The sequence below is a fragment of the Salmo salar genome, chromosome ssa01 (genome assembly GCF_905237065.1).
Source record: "Salmo salar chromosome ssa01, Ssal_v3.1, whole genome shotgun sequence".
Lineage (NCBI taxonomy): Eukaryota > Metazoa > Chordata > Actinopteri > Salmoniformes > Salmonidae > Salmo > Salmo salar.
In genome coordinates, this window is record NC_059442.1 from 985095 (window position 1) to 1004628 (window position 19534).

At 47.1% G+C, this 19534-nt stretch overlaps 1 protein-coding gene across 4 annotated transcripts in view; it reads left to right on the plus strand.

The window, feature by feature from the left end:
* Positions 1–19534, plus strand: part of LOC106565696 (uncharacterized) — a 64273-nt gene continuing 44739 nt past the window's right edge. For 3 of the 4 annotated variants that reach the window (XR_006761160.1, XR_006761159.1, XM_045704322.1), the window contains exon 1: positions 4–680. Coding sequence is in view for 2 of the 4 variants with exons in the window: in XM_045704322.1 (XP_045560278.1) it covers positions 298–680 (383 nt within the window). In the remaining 2 variants the exon portion in view is untranslated. Of the gene's footprint in view, positions 681–19534 lie in introns of all 4 variants that reach the window. The other variant, XM_045704379.1, reaches the window with a different exon arrangement.

Sequence of the window (19534 nt, forward strand, 5' to 3'; positions counted from 1 at the left end):
ACAATTCTGACCGCAGAGAGGAGGGGGCGCTTTACTCGGGCGCGTCGTACGGTTGATATCCTTTATTACCATAGCCGAGCATACGCCACCGAACACATGCTGGGGCAACGAACAGTCAGGACACTCCAGACAGACCCAACAATACCGACAAAACTTAAAGGATACAATAATGCCGAGCAGCCTTGTCGCGGACTAGCTGTGTATCTCTGAGAGACGGCGGAGGGAAACGGCTGGGTATCATACCATTTCCACCTTTAGATTTGAGCCTGTCTCTCTCTCTGTTGTGTTTATTTGGACATGTCCTCGCTAAATATAGACGACGACGACCAGAGATGGGTTCCTACACACGTCCAGGTCACCGTTCTGCGGGGAAAAGGTTTGCGGGCGAAGGGTAAACACGGTACCAGCGACGTCTACACCATTATCCAGGTGGGCAAGGAGAAATACTCGACTTGTGTTCTGGAAAAGACCACTGCTCCCGAATGGAAAGAGGAATGTTGTTTCGAGTTATTACCCGGTGTTCTGGAGCAGGTTGGGGACGGGGGCGCATACCCACCCGGGAGCAGCGACTTGGTCCTCACGGTGATGCACCGGGCGCTCATGGGACTGGACGTGTTTCTGGGCCAAGCCGTCATCCCCCTGGATAAGGTGTTTCAGGACAGAATATGCATGAAAAACGAGTAGGTTTCATTTTTTTGAGGTTTGAAGTCTTTTGCTGTATATTCCATTTGATTTCAGCGCTTCAGGGGGAGATTTAGACAACACCGGCCCCTTTCCTTCACGGTGGTCTGTTCTAGAAAGAGTCCTGCAGTGTTTCAAAGAGAGACAGATTATTATTATTATTTGTAACTCGAAAGCCTTACATTCTACAACACATTAGTACACTTGACCTTTCTTTATTGGGGTTATTAGAGGGTTTTATTCTAAAGTTGACTTTTATAAACACAGCAACTGTCAGATCATGCTGCAGCTTTTACCCAGGGCCTCTGCACTACCAGACACGCCCTCTACATGCAGACTAGTTTGTTAAACGGACTATGGAGAGGGGACTATGGAGAGGGGACTATGGAGAGGGGACTATGGAGAGGGGACTATGGGGACTATGGAGAGGGGACTATGGAGAGGGGACTATGGAGAGGGGACTATGGAGAGGGGACTATGGAGAGGGGACTATGGGGACTATGGAGAGGGGACTATGGAGAGGGGACTATGGAGAGGGGACTATGGAGAGGGGACTATGGGGACTATGGAGAGGGGACTATGGACAGGGGACAGGGAACTATTGACAGGGAACTATGGACAGGGGACTATGGAGAGGGAACTATGCTATCTGATAGCCATTCTAGACAGCCATGTTATTACTTTTCAGGCTGTGTTAGGCTACAAGAGGTTAGCTTACAGAGCTGGGCTATAATGAGGGAGGTTAGCCTACAGAGCTGGGTTATAATGAGGGAGGTTAGCTTACAGAGCTGGGCTATAATGAGGGAGGTTAGCCTACAGAGCTGGGCTATAATGAGGGAGGTTAGCTTATAGAGCTGGGCTATAATGAGGGAGGTTAGCTTACAGAGCTGGGCTATAATGAGGGAGGTTAGCCTATAGAGCTGGGCTATGATGAGGGAGGTTAGCCTACAGAGCTGGGCTGAGGGAGTTTAGCCTATAGAGCCGGGCTATGATGAGGGAGGTTAGCCTATAGAGCTGGGCGATAATGAGGAGAGGTTAGTTTACAGAGCTGGGTTATAATGAGGGAGGTTAGCTTACAGAGCTGGGCTATAATGAGGGAGGTTAGCCTACAGAGCTGGGCTATAATGAGGGAGGTTAGCCTACAGAGCTGGGCTATAATGAGGAGAGGTTAGCCTACAGAGCTGGGCTATAATGAGGAGAGGTTAGCCTACAGAGCTGGGCTATGATGAGGGAGGTTAGCTTACAGAGCTGGGCTATAATGAGGGAGGTTAGCTTACAGAGCTGGGCTATAATGAGGGAGGTTAGCTTACAGAGCTGGGCTATAATGAGGGAGGTTAGCTTACAGAGCTGGGCTATAATGAGGGAGGTTAGCTTACAGAGCTGGGCTATAATGAGGGAGTTTAGCCTATAGAGCTGGGCTATAATGAGGCAGGTTAGCCTATAGAGCTGGGCTATGATGAGGAGAGGTTAGCCTACAGAGCCGGGCTATAATGAGGGAGAATAGCTTACAGAGCCGGGCTATAATGAGGGAGGTTTGCTTACAGAGCTGGGCTATAATGAGGGAGGTTAGCTTACAGAGCTGGGCTATAATGAGGGAGGTTAGCCTACAGAGCTGGGCTATAATGAGGAGAGGTTAGCCTACAGAGCTTGGCTATGATGAGGGAGGATAGCCTACAGAGCTGGGCTATAATGAGGGAGCAGCCTACAGAGCTGGGCTATAATGAGGGAGGTTAGCTTACAGAGCTGGGCTATAATGAGGGAGGTAAGCTTACAGAGCTGGGCTATAATGAGGGAGGTTAGCCTATAGAGCTGGGTTATAATGAGGGAGGTTAGCCTATAGAGCTGGGCTATAATGAGGGAGGTTAGCCTACAGAGCTGGGCTATGATGAGGGAGGTTAGCCTACAGAGCCGGGCTATGATGAGGGAGGTTAGCCTACAGAGCTGGGCTACGATGAGGGAGGTTAGCCTACAGAGCTGGGCTACGATGAGGGAGGTTAGCCTACAGAGCTGGGCTATGATGAGGGAGGTTAGCCTACAGAGCTGGGCTATAGTGAGGGAGGTTAGCCTACAGAGCTGGGCTATAATGAGGGAGGTTAGCCTACAGAGCTGGGCTATAATGAGGAGAGTTTAGCCTACAGAGCTGGGCTATGATGAGGGAGGTTAGCCTATAGAGCTGGGTTATAATGAGGGAGGTTAGCTCACAGAGCTGGGCTATGATGAGGGAGATTAGCCTTCTGAGCTGGGCTATAATGAGGGAGGTTTGGCTACAGAGCTGTGCTATAATGAGGGAGGTTAGCCTACAGAGCTGGGCTGTGGGAGGTCTGCTTTTCTTACCTGAAATGTGGGCCGAACTCTGTTCTTCTATGCAGAGAGTAATTCTAAATTCCAGAGGTGGAATAACGTGTTATTCTCTGTAGTCTGTATTGTGGCCCCAGGCAGGACTATGGCAGGATGTGAAATTACTGAGGATTAGCGTTTGTCCCAATTCTCAGGATAATCCACTGGTCTCATGGCCTGAAAGCTCTGGGTTACATCCCAAATGGCACGCGATTTATAGTGTAATACTGTTGACCAGGGCCCATGTGGGGGGATGGAGCCTGACCAGGGCCCATGGGGGGGATGGAGCCTGACCAGGGCCTATGGGGGGGGGTGGAGCCTGACCAGGGCCCATGGGGGGGGGGTGGAGCCTGACCAGGGCCCATGGGGGGGGGGGGATGGAGCCTGACCAGGGCCCATGGGGGAGCCTGACCAGGGCCCATGGGGGTGGAGCCTGACCAGGGCCCATGGGGGGATGGAGCCTGACCAGGGCCCATGGGGGGGATGGAGCCTGACCAGGGCCCATGGGGGGGGGATGGAGCCTGACCAGGGCCCATGGGGGGGGATGGAGCCTGACCAGGGCCCATGGGGGTGGGGATGGAGCCTGACCAGGGCCCATGGGGGGGTGGAGCCTGACCAGGGCCCATGGGGGGGATGGAGCCTGACCAGGGCCCATGGGGGTGGGGATGGAGCCTGACCAGGGCCCATGGGGGGGGGATGGAGCCTGACCAGGGCCCATGGGGGGGATGGAGCCTGACCAGGGCCCATGGGGGGTGGGGATGGAGCCTGACCAGGGCCCATGGGGGGTGGAGCCTGACCAGGGCCCATGGGGGGGGATGGAGCCTGACCAGGGCCCATGGGGGGGGGGGAGGGAGCCTGGCCAGGGCCCATGGGGGGGTGGAGCCTGACCAGGGCCCATGGGGGGGATGGAGCCTGACCAGGGCCCATGGGGGGGGGGGATGGAGCCTGACCAGGGCCCATGGGGGGCCTGACCAGGGCCCATGGGGGGCCTGACCAGGGCCCATGGGGGGGGGGAATGGAGCCTTGTTATAAAGCCTATCCTTCCTTCCGTGGATCACAGAAAGAGTGCTGTAGTTTGGTGGTGAACAGCAAAGAACTCCCTCTATGAACATTGCAGTAATATTGGCACCTCCCGTTCAGTTGTTGTTGCTCAGGCCGGTCATATCAGCTGTTTGAGGAGTTTTGGTCACTAATTTAGGAGACCGTTCGTTATGAAAAGCTGACGTCTTGTATTTGACGTGTCATTGACTAAACACTGATGGACTTCCAAGATATAAACATGTAGACAAACCTTTAATACAGTGGTCGGTTAGGCTGGTAGACAAACCTTTTATATAGTGGTCGGTTAGGCTGGTAGACAAACCGTTTATGCAGTGGTCGGTTAGGCTGGTAGACAAACCTTTTATATAGTGGTCGGTTAGGCTGGTAGACAAACCTGTTATACAGTGGTCGGTTAGGCTGGTAGACAAACCTTTAATACAGTGGTCGGTTAGGCTGGTAGACAAACCTTTAATACAGTGGTCGGTTAGGCTGGTAGACAAACCTGTTATACAGTGGTCGGTTAGGCTGGTAGACAAACCTTTAATACAGTGGTCGGTTAGGCTGGTAGACAAACCTTTAATACAGTGGTCGGTTAGGCTGGTAGACAAACCTTTAATACAGTGGTCGGTTAGACTGGTAGACAAACCTTTTATACAGTGGTCGGTTAGGCTGGTAGACAAACCGTTTATACAGTGGTCGGTTAGGCTGGTAGACAAACCGTTTATGCAGTGGTCGGTTAGGCTGGTAGACAAACCTTTAATACAGTGGTCGGTTAGGCTGGTAGACAAACCGTTTATACAGTGGTCGGTTAGGCTGGTAGACAAACCGTTTATGCAGTGGTCGGTTAGGCTGGTAGACAAACCTTTAATACAGTGGTCGGTTAGACTGGTAGACAAACCTTTTATACAGTGGTCGGTTAGACTGGTAGACAAACCTTTAATACAGTGGTCGGTTAGACTGGTAGACAAACCTGTTATACAGTGGTCGGTTAGGCTGGTAGACAAACCTGTTATACAGTGGTCGGTTAGGCTGGTAGACAAACCTTTAATACAGTGGTCGGTTAGGCTGGTAGACAAACCTTTAATACAGTGGTCGGTTAGGCTGGTAGACAAACCTGTAATACAGTGGTCGGTTAGGCTGGTAGACAAACCGTTTATACAGTGGTCGGTTAGGCTGGTAGACAAACCGTTTATACAGTGGTCGGTTAGGCTGGTAGACAAACCGTTTATGCAGTGGTCGGTTAGGCTGGTAGACAAACCGTTTATACAGTGGTCGGTTAGGCTGGTAGACAAACCGTTTATGCAGTGGTCGGTTAGGCTGGTAGACAAACCTTTTATATAGTGGTCGGTTAGGCTGGTAGACAAACCTGTTATATAGTGGTCGGTTAGGCTGGTAGACAAACCTTTAATACAGTGGTCGGTTAGGCTGGTAGACAAACCTTTAATACAGTGGTCGGTTAGGCTGGTAGACAAACCTTTAATACAGTGGTCGGTTAGGCTGGTAGACAAACCTTTAATACAGTGGTCGGTTAGGCTGGTAGACAAACCTTTAATACAGTGGTCGGTTAGGCTGGTAGACAAACCTTTAATACAGTGGTCGGTTAGACTGGTAGACAAACCTTTTATACAGTGGTCGGTTAGGCTGGTAGACAAACCGTTTATACAGTGGTCGGTTAGGCTGGTAGACAAACCGTTTATGCAGTGGTCGGTTAGGCTGGTAGACAAACCGTTTATACAGTTGTCGGTTAGGCTGGTAGACAAACCGTTTATGCAGTGGTCGGTTAGGCTGGTAGACAAACCTTTTATATAGTGGTCGGTTAGGCTGGTAGACAAACCTGTTATACAGTGGTCGGTTAGGCTGGTAGACAAACCTTTAATACAGTGGTCGGTTAGGCTGGTAGACAAACCTTTAATACAGTGGTCGGTTAGGCTGGTAGACAAACCTGTTATACAGTGGTCGGTTAGGCTGGTAGACAAACCTTTAATACAGTGGTCGGTTAGGCTGGTAGACAAACCTTTAATACAGTGGTCGGTTAGGCTGGTAGACAAACCTGTTATACAGTGGTCGGTTAGGCTGGTAGACAAACCTGTTATACAGTGGTCGGTTAGGCTGGTAGACAAACCTGTTATACAGTGGTCGGTTAGGCTGGTAGACAAACCTGTTATACAGTGGTCTCGTCCCTTCAGTCTGTCCCTCCTTGTAAACAACATTTTATAGAATGTTTAGGCTGTACCGTTTTTACCATAACTGAAGATGAACTGTAGCCTGGTCTCAGATCTATCCGTGCTCATTGTGATTGGGAATCCCATAGGGCTGCGCACAATCGGCCCAGCGTCGTCAGGGGTTTGGCCCCGGGGGGGGTAGGCCGTCATTGTAAATAAGAATTTGTTCTTGACTTGACTTGTTAAGTAAAAAATAAATGTGTTTGACATTGACAATCAGTGACAGACTGACGTTTGGGCTACATCGTGAGGGTAATCCTAAAGAATTTTGATGAGAGGTCAGTTGTCATTGTTGTGTCTAGTTGTAGTGACGACCCGGGCCTTCCTCCTACTATCAGGTGATAGACGTTGTAGGGACGACCCGGGCCTGTCTCGTACTATCAGGTGATAGACCTGTTACATACTATTAGGTGATAGACGTTGTAGGGACGACCCGGGCCTTCCTCGTACTATCAGGTGATAGACGTTGTAGTGACGACCCGGGCCTTCCTCGTACTATCAGGTGATGTACGTTGTAGTGACGACCCGGGCCTGTCTCCTACTATCAGGTGATGTATGTTGTACTGACGACCCGGGTCTGTCTCCAACTATCAGGTGATGTATGTTGTACTGACGACCCGGGTCTGTCTCCAACTATCAGGTGATGTACAGTGCATTCGGAAAGTATTCAGACACCTTTCCCTTTCTCACATTTTGTTGTTGTTACACCCTTATTCTAAAATGAATTTAAAAAATACTCAATCTACACACAATACCCAAAAATGACAAAGTAAAACAGGTTTTTAGAAAGATTAGCAAATTTGATGTGAGGTTTAACATTTTTTTGTAAAAATGTTTTCTATAAGTATTCAGACCCTTTGCTATGAGACTCTAAATTGAGCTCAGGTGCTTCCTGTTTCCATTGATCATCCTTGAGATGTTTCTACAACTTGATTGGAGTCCACCTGTGGTAAATTCAATTGATTGGACATGATTTGGAAAGGCACACACCTGTCTATATAAGGTCCCACAGTTGACAGTGCATGTCAGAGCAAAAACCAAGCCATGAGGTTGAAGGAATTGTCCTTAGAGCTCCGAGACAGGATTGTGTCGAGGCATAAATCTGGGGAAGGGTACCAAAACATTTCTGCAACATTGAAGCTCCCCAGGAACACAGTGGCCTCCATCATTCTTAAATGGAAGAAGTTTGGAACCACCAAGACTCTTCCTAGAGCTGGCCGCCCTGCCAAACTGAGCAATCAGGGGAGAAGGGACTCGGTCAGGGAGGTGACCAAGAACCTGATGGTCATTCTGATAGAGTTCCTCTGTAGAGATGGGAGAACCTTCCAGAAGGATAACCATTTCTGCAGCACTCCATCAATCAGGCCTTTATGGTTAGAGTGGCCAGACGGAAGCCACTCCTCAGTAAAAGCCACATGACAGCCCGCTTGGAGTTTTCCAAAAGGCACCTAAAGGACTCTCAGACCATGATAAACAAGATTCTTTGGTCTGATGAAACCAAGACTGAACTTTTTAGCCTGAATGCCAAGCGTCCCGTCTGGAGGAAAGCTGGCACCATCCCTACGGTGAAGCATGGTGGTGGCGGCAAAATGCTGTGGGAATGGTTTTTCAGCGGCAGGGACTGGGGGACTAGTCAGGATTGAGGGAAAGATGAATGGCGCAAAGTACAGAAAGATCCTTGATGAAAACCTGCTCCAGAGCGCAGGTTCACCTTCCAACAGGACAACAACCCTAAGCACACAGCCAAGACAACTCAGGAGTGGCTTCGGGTCAAGTCTCTGAATGTCCTTGAGTGACCCAGCCAGAGCCCGGACTTGAACCGATCTAACATCTCTGGAGAGACCTGAAAATAGCTGTGCAGCGACGCTCCCCATCCAACTTGACAGAGCTTAAGAGGATCTGCAGAGAAGAATGGGAGAAACTCCCCAAATACAGGTGTGCCAAGATTGTAGCATCATACCCAAGAAGACTTGAGGCTGTAATCGCTGCCAAAGGTGCTTCTACAAAGTACTGAGTAAAGGGTCTGAATACTTATGTAAATGTGATATTTCCATTTTTTTGAATTTTAATTTAAATTTTTTACCCAATTTCCCCAATTTCATGGTATCCAATTGGTAGTTTCAGTCTTGTCTCATCACTGCAACTCCCTTCTGTACTCAGGAGAGGCGAAGGTCGAGAGCCATGCGTCCTCCGAAACACAACCCAGCCGCACTGCTTCTTGACACAACACCCACTTAACCCGGAAGCCAGCCGCACAAATGTGATGGAGGAAACACCGTACAACTGGCGACCGTGTCAGCGTGCACTGCCCCCGGCCCGCCACAGGAGTCGCTAGTGCGCGATGGGACAAGGACATCCCTGCCGGCCAAACCCTCCCCTAACCTGGACGACGCTGGGCCAATTGTGCGCCGCTCCATGTGTCTCCCTGTCGCAGTTGGCTGAGACAGAGTCTGGACTCGAACCCAGAATCTCTAGTGGCACAGCTAGCACTGGGATGCAGTACCTTAGACCACTGCACCACTCGGGAGGCCCCCAAATTTGTTATACATTTGCAAAGATTTCTAAAACAATTTTTGCTTTGTCATTATGGGGTATTGTGATGTCATTATGGGGTATTGTGATGTCATTATGGGGTATTGTGATGTCATTATGGGGTATTGTATGTAGATGGCTGAGGATTTTTATTTATTTAATCCATTTTTAGAATAAGGCTGTAACGTAACAAACTTTGGAAAGGTCAAGGGGTCTGAATACTTTCCGAATGCGCTGTATATTCTAGATATGAGTGTGTTCCTTCATATAGATTGATGGTGCGTATTGCAGGGAATGATGACCGAGGCGTGCCTGGACCCAGCTCTGCCAAAGACCTGTCACATAACTATTTCTGATATTTATAAAGCCCTTACAGAGGAGGAGGGGCTTAATGTTTGTATAGCTCAGCCACTTTAGGCACTGGGACATACTGTATATTCCACAACCAGGAAACCAGGGAACTGGGACATACTGTATATTCCACAACCAGGAAACCAGGGAACTGGGACATACTGTATATTCCACAACCAGGAAACCAGGGCACTGGGACATACTGTATCTTCCACAACCAGGAAACCAGGGCACTGGGACATACTGTATATTCCACAACCAGAGCACTGGGACATACTGTATATTCCACAACCAGGAAACCAGGGCACTGGGACATACTGTATATTCCACAACCAGGGAACTGGGACATACTGTATATTCCACAACCAGGAAACCAGGGAACTGGGGCATACTGTGTATTCCACAACCAGGAAACCAGGGCACTGGGACATACTGTATATTCCACAACCAGGAAACCAGGGCACTGGGACATACTGTATATTCCACAACCAGGAAACCAGGGCACTGGGACATACTGTATATTCCACAACCAGGAAACCAGGGCACTGGGACATACTGTATATTCCACAACCAGAGCACTGGGACATACTGTATATTCCACAACCAGGAAACCAGGGCACTGGGACATACTGTATATTCCACAACCAGGAAACCAGGGCACTGGGACATACTGTATATTCCACAACCAGGGCACTGGGACATACTGTATATTCCACAACCAGGGAACTGGGACATACTGTATATTCCACAACCAGGAAACCAGGGAACTGGGGCATACTGTGTATTCCACAACCAGGAAACCAGGGCACTGGGACATACTGTATATTCCACAACCAGGAAACCAGGGCACTGGGACATACTGTATATTCCACAACCAGGAAACCAGGGCACTGGGACATACTGTATATTCCACAACCAGGAAACCAGGGCACTGGGACATACTGTATATTCCACAACCAGGGAACTGGGACATACTGTATATTCCACAACCAGGAAACCAGGGCACTGGGACATACTGTATATTCCACAACCAGGGCACTGGGACATACTGTATATTCCACAACCAGGAAACCAGGGCACTGGGACATACTGTATATTCCACAACCAGGAAACCAGGGCACTGGGACATACTGTATATTCCACAACCAGGGCACTGGGACATACTGTATATTCCACAACCAGGGAACTGGGACATACTGTATATTCCACAACCAGGAAACCAGGGAACTGGGGCATACTGTGTATTCCACAACCAGGAAACCAGGGCACTGGGACATACTGTATATTCCACAACCAGGAAACCAGGGCACTGGGACATACTGTATATTCCACAACCAGGAAACCAGGGCACTGGGACATACTGTATATTCCACAACCAGGAAACCAGGGCACTGGGACATACTGTATATTCCACAACCAGGGAACTGGGACATACTGTATATTCCACAACCAGGAAACCAGGGCACTGGGACATACTGTATATTCCACAACCAGGAAACCAGGGCACTGGGACATACTGTATATTCCACAACCAGGGCACTGGGACATACTGTATATTCCACAACCAGGGAACTGGGGCATACTGTATATTCCACAACCAGGGCACTGGGACATACTGTATATTCCACAACCAGGGCACTGGGACATACTGTATATTCCACAACCAGGAAACCAGGGCACTGGGACATACTGTATATTCCACAACCAGGGCACTGGGACATACTGTATATTCCACAACCAGGAAACCAGGGCACTGGGACATACTGTATATTCCACAACCAGGAAACCAGGGCACTGGGACATACTGTATATTCCAGAATTCCAGTCATCCATCTCTATCCATCTCTATTCATTTCTAGTCATCCATCTCTATTCATCTCTAGTCATCCATCTCTAGTCATCCATCTCTATTCATTTCTCGTCATCCATCTCTATTCATCCATCTCTAGTCATCCATTTCTAGTCATCCATCTCTATCCATCTCTATTCATCTCTAGTCATCCATTTCTAGTCATCCATCTCTAGTCATCCATCTCTAGTCATCCATCTCTAGTCATCCATCTCTAGTCATCCATCTCTATTCATCTCTAGTCATCAATCTCTATTCATCTCTAGTCATCCATCTCTAGTCATCCATTTCTAGTCATCCATCTCTATCCATCTCTAGTCATCCATCTCTTCATCTCTAGTCATCCATCTCTAGTCATCCATTTCTAGTCATCCATCTCTATCCATCTCTAGTCATCCATCTCTTCATCTCTAGTCATCCATCTCTATTCATCTCTAGTTATCCATCTCTATCCATCTCTAGTCATCCATCTCTATTCATCTCTAGTTATCATCTCTATCCATCTCTAGTCATCCATCTCTATTCATCTCTAGTCATCCATCTCTATCCATCTCTATTCATCCATCTCTATCCATCTCTAGTCATCCATCTCTATTCATCTCTAGTTATCCATCTCTATCCATCTCTATTCATCCATCTCTATTCATCTCTAGTCATCCATCTCTAGTCATCCATCTCTATTCATCCATCTCTATTCATCTCTAGTCATCCATCTCTAGTCATCCATCTCTATTCATCTCTAGTCATCCATCTCTAGTCATCCATCTCTAGTCATCCATCTCTATTCATTTCTAGTCATCCATTTCTAGTCATCCATCTCTATTCATTTCTAGTCATCCATTTCTAGTCATCCATCTCTATTCATTTCTAGTTATCCATCTCTAGTCATCCATCTCTATTCATTTCTAGTTATCCATCTCTAGTCATCCATCTCTATTCATTTCTAGTTATCCATCTCTATTCATCTCTAGTCATCCATCTCTATTCATCTCTAGTCATCCATCTCTAGTTATCCATCTCTAGTCATCCATCTCTATTCATCTCTAGTTATCCATCTCTAGTTATCCATCTCTATTCATCTCTAGTCATTAATCTCGATCTCTAGTCATCCATCTCTATTCAGCTATAGTCATGCATCTCTAGTCATTTATCTCTAGTCATCCATCTCTATTCAGCTATAGTCATGCATCTCTAGTCATTTATCTCTAGTCATCTTTTGCAGAGCAGAACGATGCAATGCAACTTCATAGTGCAGGTTGAGGTCGAGAGAGATGTAGTTTATTAATCAATCCTGTCTGTCCTCCATTGCTAAACTGCTAAACAACATGAACTAGCCTTTGCAATGAACTAACCTGTCTTTTGAAAGACTTAACCGCTGGTCCACTCCATGATATAATGTAACTATTATCTGGCTATATTGTGAGAGTGGCGAGCAGTAGTTTATTTTGTAATTTTTTTTATTGAACCTTTATTTAACTAGGCAAGTCAGTGAAGAACAAATTCTTATTTATAATGATGGCCTACACCGGCCAAACCCGGACGACGCTGGGCCAATTGTGCGGCGCCCTATGGGATTCCCAGTCACGGCCGGCTGGGAAACAGCCTGGATAGTAGTGGGGGAGGGGCTCTCATCACATCCAGATGTGGAATGTGTTTCTCCTCCCATGTCCATTGTGGTTTCTGACTTTACAGCCTGTCCTGCTGAGGAGGCCTGTAGTTTTACAGCCTGTCCCGCTGAGGAGGCTGTAGTTTTACAGCCTGTCCTGCTGAGGAGGCCTGTAGTTTTACAGCCTGTCCTGCTGAGGAGGCCTGTAGTTTTACAGCCTGTCCTGCTGAGGAGGCCTGTAGTTTTACAGCCTGTCCCGCTGAGGAGGCCTGTAGTTTTACAGCCTGTCCCGCTGAGGAGGCTGTAGTTTTACAGCCTGTCCCGCTGAGGAGGCCTGTAGTTTTACAGCCTGTCCTGCTGAGGAGGCCTGTAGTTTTACAGCCTGTCCTGCTGAGGAGCCTGTAGTTTTACAGCCTGTCCCGCTGAGGAGGCCTGTAGTTTTACAGCCTGTCCCGCTGAGGAGGCCTGTAGTTTTACAGCCTGTCCCGCTGAGGAGCCTGTAGTTTTACAGCCTGTCCCGCTGAGGAGGCCTGTAGTTTTACAGCCTGTCCCGCTGAGGAGGCCTGTAGTTTTATAGCCTGTCCTGCTGAGGAGGCTGTAGTTTTACAGCCTGTCCCGCTGAGGAGGCCTGTAGTTTTACAGCCTGTCCCGCTGAGGAGGCCTGTAGTTTTACAGCCTGTCCCGCTGAGGAGCCTGTAGTTTTATAGCCTGTCCTGCTGAGGAGGCCTGTAGTTTTACAGCCTGTCCTGCTGAGGAGGCCTGTAGTTTTACAGCCTGTCCTGCTGAGGAGCCTGGAGTTTTACAGCCTGTCCCGCTGAGGAGCCTGTAGTTTTACAGCCTGTCCTGCTGAGGAGGCCTGTAGTTTTACAGCCTGTCCTGCTGAGGAGCCTGTAGTTTTACCGCCTGTCCTGCTGAGGAGGCTGTAGTTTTACAGCCTGTCCTGCTGAGGAGGCCTGTAGTTTTACAGCCTGTCCTGCTGAGGAGGCCTGTAGTTTTACAGCCTGTCCCGCTGAGGAGCCTGTAGTTTTACAGCCTGTCCTGCTGAGGAGCCTGTAGTTTTACAGCCTGTCCTGCTGAGGAGCCTGGAGTTTTGGAAGTGAACATGCGTCCCAAATGGCACCCTATTCCCTTCGTAGTGTACTACTCTGGTCAACAGTAGGGCACTATACTGTAAAGGACTCTGGTCAACAGTAGGGCACTATACTGTAAAGGACTCTGGTCAACAGTAGGGCACTATACTGTAAAGGACTCTGGTCAACAGTAGGGCACTATACTGTAAAGGACTCTGGTCAACAGTAGGGCACTATACTGTAAAGGACTCTGGTCAACAGTAGGGCACTATACTGTAAAGGTCAACAGTAGGGCACTATACTGTAAAGGTCAACAGTAGGGCACTATACTGTAAAGGTCAACAGTAGGGCACTATACTGTAAAGGTCAACAGTAGGGCACTATACTGTAAAGGACTCTGGTCAACAGTAGGGCACTATACTGTAAAGGTCAACAGTAGGGCACTATACTGTAAAGGTCAACAGTAGGGCACTATACTGTAAAGGACTCTGGTCAACAGTAGGGCACTATACTGTAAAGGACTCTGGTCAACAGTAGGGCACTATACTGTAAAGGACTCTGGTCAACAGTAGGGCACTATACTGTAAAGGGTCAACAGTAGGGCACTATACTGTAAAGGGTCAACAGTAGGGCACTATACTGTAAAGGTCAACAGTAGGGCACTATACTGTAAAGGTCAACAGTAGGGCACTATACTGTAAAGGTCAACAGTAGGGCACTATACTGTAAAGGTCAACAGTAGGGCACTATACTGTAAAGGACTCTGGTCAACAGTAGGGCACTATACTGTAAAGGACTCTGGTCAACAGTAGGGCACTATACTGTAAAGGTCAACAGTAGGGCACTATACTGTAAAGGTCAACAGTAGGGCACTATACTGTAAAGGTCAACAGTAGGGCACTATACTGTAAAGGACTCTGGTCAACAGTAGGGCACTATACTGTAAAACTCGGTCAACAGTAGGGCACTATACTGTAAAGGTCAACAGTAGGGCACTATACTGTAAAGGTCAACAGTAGGGCACTATACTGTAAAGGACTCTGGTCAACAGTAGGGCACTATACTGTAAAGGTCAACAGTAGGGCACTATACTGTAAAGGTCAACAGTAGGGCACTATACTGTAAAGGACTCTGGTCAACAGTAGGGCACTATACTGTAAAGGTCAACAGTAGGGCACTATACTGTAAAGGTCAACAGTAGGGCACTATACTGTAAAGGACTCTGGTCAACAGTAGGGCACTATACTGTAAAGGTCAACAGTAGGGCACTATACTGTAAAGGACTCTGGTCAACAGTAGGGCACTATAAAGGGAATAGGGTGGTACGAAGACGTGAGGTTTCCAGCTCTGTTTTACTCCAAGAACAATCTAAAACTACTGTACCTACAGTGTATCTAACTACTGTACTACCAACCCCAGCTATACAGAGTGAGGTGGAAGCAGTGTATCTAACTACTGTACTACCAACCCCAGCTATACAGAGTGAGGTGGAAGCAGTGTATCTGACTACTGTACTACCAACCCCAGCTATACAGAGTGAGGTGGAAGCAGGGTATCTGACTACTGTACTACCAACCCCAGCTATACAGAGTGAGGTGGAAGCAGGTTATCTGACTACTGTACTACCAACCCCAGCTATACAGAGTGAGGTGGAAGCAGTGTATCTAACTACTGTACTACCAACCCCAGCTATACAGAGTGAGGTGGAAGCAGTGTATCTGACTACTGTACTACCAACCCCAGCTATACAGAGTGAGGTGGAAGCAGGTTATCTAACTACTGTACTACCAACCCCAGCTATACAGAGTGAGGTGGAAGCAGTGTATCTGACTACTGTACTACCAACCCCAGCTATACAGAGTGAGGTGGAAGCAGGTTATCTAACTACTGTACTACCAACCCCAGCTATACAGAGTGAGGTGGAAGCAGGTTATCTGACTACTGTACTACCAACCCCAGCTATACAGAGTGAGGTGGAAGCAGGTTATCTGACTACTGTACTACCAACCCCAGCTATACAGAGTGAGGTGGAAGCAGGTTATCTGACTACTGTACTACCAACCCCAGCTATACAGAGTGAGGTGGAAGCAGGTTATCTGACTACTGTACTACCAACCCCAGCTATACAGAGTGAGGTGGAAGCAGGTTATCTGACTACTGTACTACCAACCCCAGCTATACAGAGTGAGGTGGAAGCAGGTTATCTGACTACTGTACTACCAACCCCAGCTATACAGAGTGAGGTGGAAGCAGGTCATCTGACTACTGTACTACCAACCCCAGCTATACAGAGTGAGGTGGAAGCAGGTTATCTGACTACTGTACTACCAACCCCAGCTATACAGAGTGAGGTGGAAGCAGGTTATCTGACTACTGTACTACCAACCCCAGCTATACAGAGTGAGGTGGAAGCAGGTTATCTGACTACTGTACTACCAACCCCAGCTATACAGAGTGAGGTGGAAGCAGGTTATCTGACTACTGTACTACCAACCCCAGCTATACAGAGTGAGGTGGAAGCAGGTCATCTGACTACTGTACTACCAACCCCAGCTATACAGAGTGAGGTGGAAGCAGTGTATCTAACTACTGTACTACCAACCCCAGCTATACAGAGTGAGGTGGAAGCAGTGTATCTAACTACTGTACTACCAACCCCAGCTATACAGAGTGAGGTGGAAGCAGGTTATCTAACTACTGTACTACCAACCCCAGCTATACAGAGTGAGGTGGAAGCAGGTTATCTAACTACTGTACTACCAACCCCAGCTATACAGAGTGAGGTGGAAGCAGGGTATCTAACTACTGTACTACCAACCCCAGCTATACAGAGTGAGGTGGAAGCAGTGTTATCTAACTACTGTACTACCAACCCCAGCTATACAGAGTGAGGTGGAAGCAGTAAATCTGACTGAACCGTTTACCCCTTGTCTTACCAGAGCTCACTGGCGCAGGAAACTCTTGAGGGCCCAGAATAGTTGATACAATAATGCAGGTTTGCTATGGGCTGGACCCAGTTGATAGTTGAAGTTAGTTTGCTACAGGATATGCGTAGCTAATGTGATTTGATAGGATATATATATATATTTTTTTTAATCAGGTTTGCTATGGGCCGGACCCAGTTGATAGTTGATACATTGTTTCAAGTTAGGTTCAGACAGGATATGCGTAGCCAATGTGATTTATAGATTTGTAAAATTGTATTTATTTATTTTTTGCTATTTTTATCTAGTTGGCAATAGAAGTAACTTTTCGATTTGTTTAGTTTAGAATTTAGAGTAACCAGATGACAATGATTTTGAGACCTGAAGATGTTATTCAAATTTAAACAGTTCCTCGAAAATGTGCATGCTAACATTTTATGACAAGTTTCATGTAATTCTACTCATTTTGCCATGGGGCAATGATAACATTTTTGCAGTTTTTAAAGTTAATTTCCTGCAGTTCTACACATTTTGCCATGATTTATGCCATGTTAATTATATCTGAGCGCGAGTGACTAACAACGTCGAAGGGGGCCCCCTGTAGGTCAAACATATTCCCTGCGTGACCGACCGGTTCCGTAGTCGTCCATGATTACTACAGGTTTAAATATCTGGGTAAACTAACTTACCGATCTAAAAATGGTTACTTGATTTCTATTAAAACAGGGTGTGTCTATGGAAAAATACGTAGAAATAATTCAATAGTGGAACAATTTCCCCTAGTTAAATGCCTCTGGATGCTGCTCATTAGTGGAAGTTATCGTTCCATTTGTTAACTGTCTCTGTTAGACAGGCTGTAGCCTGAGTGTCAATGTTAAACCGCTACGCCAGTGAATATCTTTCTCTCTTCGGTGTGGATCAGAGAGAGAGGGAGTGAGGAGGAAAGCGTCCCAATTGGCACCCTATTCCCTATATAGTGCATGTCAAAAGTAGTGCACTATAAAGGTAAAAGTGCTATTTGGGATGCAGACGGGAGATGGTCATGGATAGGGAGATGGGGACAGGGTGGAGCGTTGTAGTTTCCTGTTTTGGGGAGATTCCGGAACAGATGGGGAGTGTTTACAATCTGTCTGTACAGACTCCCAGAAATACCCAGGAGCAGGCAGCCCCATACCCGTCCTTCAGCCCCATACCCGTCCTTCAGCCCCATACCCGTCCTTCAGCCCCATACCCGTCCTTCAGCCCCATACCCGTCCTTCTGCCCCATACCCGTCCTTCTGCCCCATACCCGTCCTTCTGCCCCATACCCGTCCTTCTGCCCCATACCCGTCCTTCTGCCCCACACCTGTCCTTCTGCCCCACTACGGACCTGTACTGTCTCTCCTGTGTGTTCCAGTTACAAAACTATTTGCCTTAACAGCAGTTCTACTTTCGATTACATTTTATTTATTTTATTTTTTATTTTTTTAACATTTTATTCAAGCATCACATGATTCTATGCAGCTGCAAGGCCACAAATAGACCATGCAGCTTTATTTTGCACATAGCAAAGATTGCAACTATTTGAACAAAAATGAAAACAGAAGCTGCAGACCCTTGTTTATCCACACTCAAGTATCATTTTTCCCTCACTTTTATTGAAAATTAAACACAGAAAAATATCTAATTCATTCAATAAGTAGGAAATCCTCCAACAAGGACTTGTGGAAAATAAAAAACAAGTTGGGAACCCCTAGATTCAGATATTACGATCGGGAAAAGTATTGTACTGTTTCAGATGTATTGTTAATACCAGGCTATGTTCTGTACTGTTTCAGATGTATTGTTAATACCAGGCTAAGAACGGTCTGGGTGACACTGCTTCTCCAACATGCTTCGTCCTTCCTTCCACTGTGCATTATTAAATCGACACGGTTTATAATAGAGACAAAATAATGCATAGAAACATGATTTATTATAGCAACAATACAATGCATAGACACATGCTGGTACTTGACTCCCATCTGTCTGTCTCTGCCCCTGTATGTCCCCCCTCATTCCCTGCGCTTGAGCTAAAGCATGCTAATAATAATGCTGTCAGGTGTGTTACTAAAGGGATATATAACGTATCTACAGCGTACAGTTGAAGTCGGAAGTTTACATCCACTTAGGTTGGAGTCATTTAAAACTTGTTTTTCAACCATTCCACAAATGTCTTGTTAACAAACTATAGTTTTGGCAAGTCGGTTAGGACATCTACTTTGTGCATGACACAAGTAATTTTTCCAACAATTATTTAGAGACAGATTATTTCACTTATAATTCACTGTATCACAATTCCAGTGGGTCAGAAGTTTACATCCACTAAGTTGACTGGTGCCTTTAAACTGCTTGGAAAATTCCAGAAAATGATGTCATGGCTTTAGAAGCTTCTGATGGGCTAATTGACATAATTTGAGTAAATTGGAGGTGTACCTGTGGATGTATTTCAAGGCCTGCCTTCAAACTCAGTGCCTCTTTGCTTGACATCATGGGAAAATCAAAAGAAATCAGCCAAGACCTCAGAAAGAAATTAGTAGACCTCTACAAGTCTGGTTCATCCTTGGGAGCAATTTCCAAATGCCTGAAGGTACCACGTTCATCTGTACAAACAATAGTACGCAAGTATAAACACCATGGGACCACGCAGCCGTCATACCGCTCAGGAAGGAGACGCGTTCTGTCTCCTAGAGATGAACGTACTTTGTGGCGAAAAGTGCAAATCAATGCTGGAGGAAACGGGTACAAAAGTATCTTTATCCACAGTAAAAGGAGTCCTATGTTGACATGACCTGAAAGGCCGCTCAGCAAGGAAGAAGCCACTGCTCCAAAACCGCCATAAAAAAGCCAGACTACGGTTTGCAACTGCACGAAGATCATACTTTTTTGGAGAAATGTCCTCT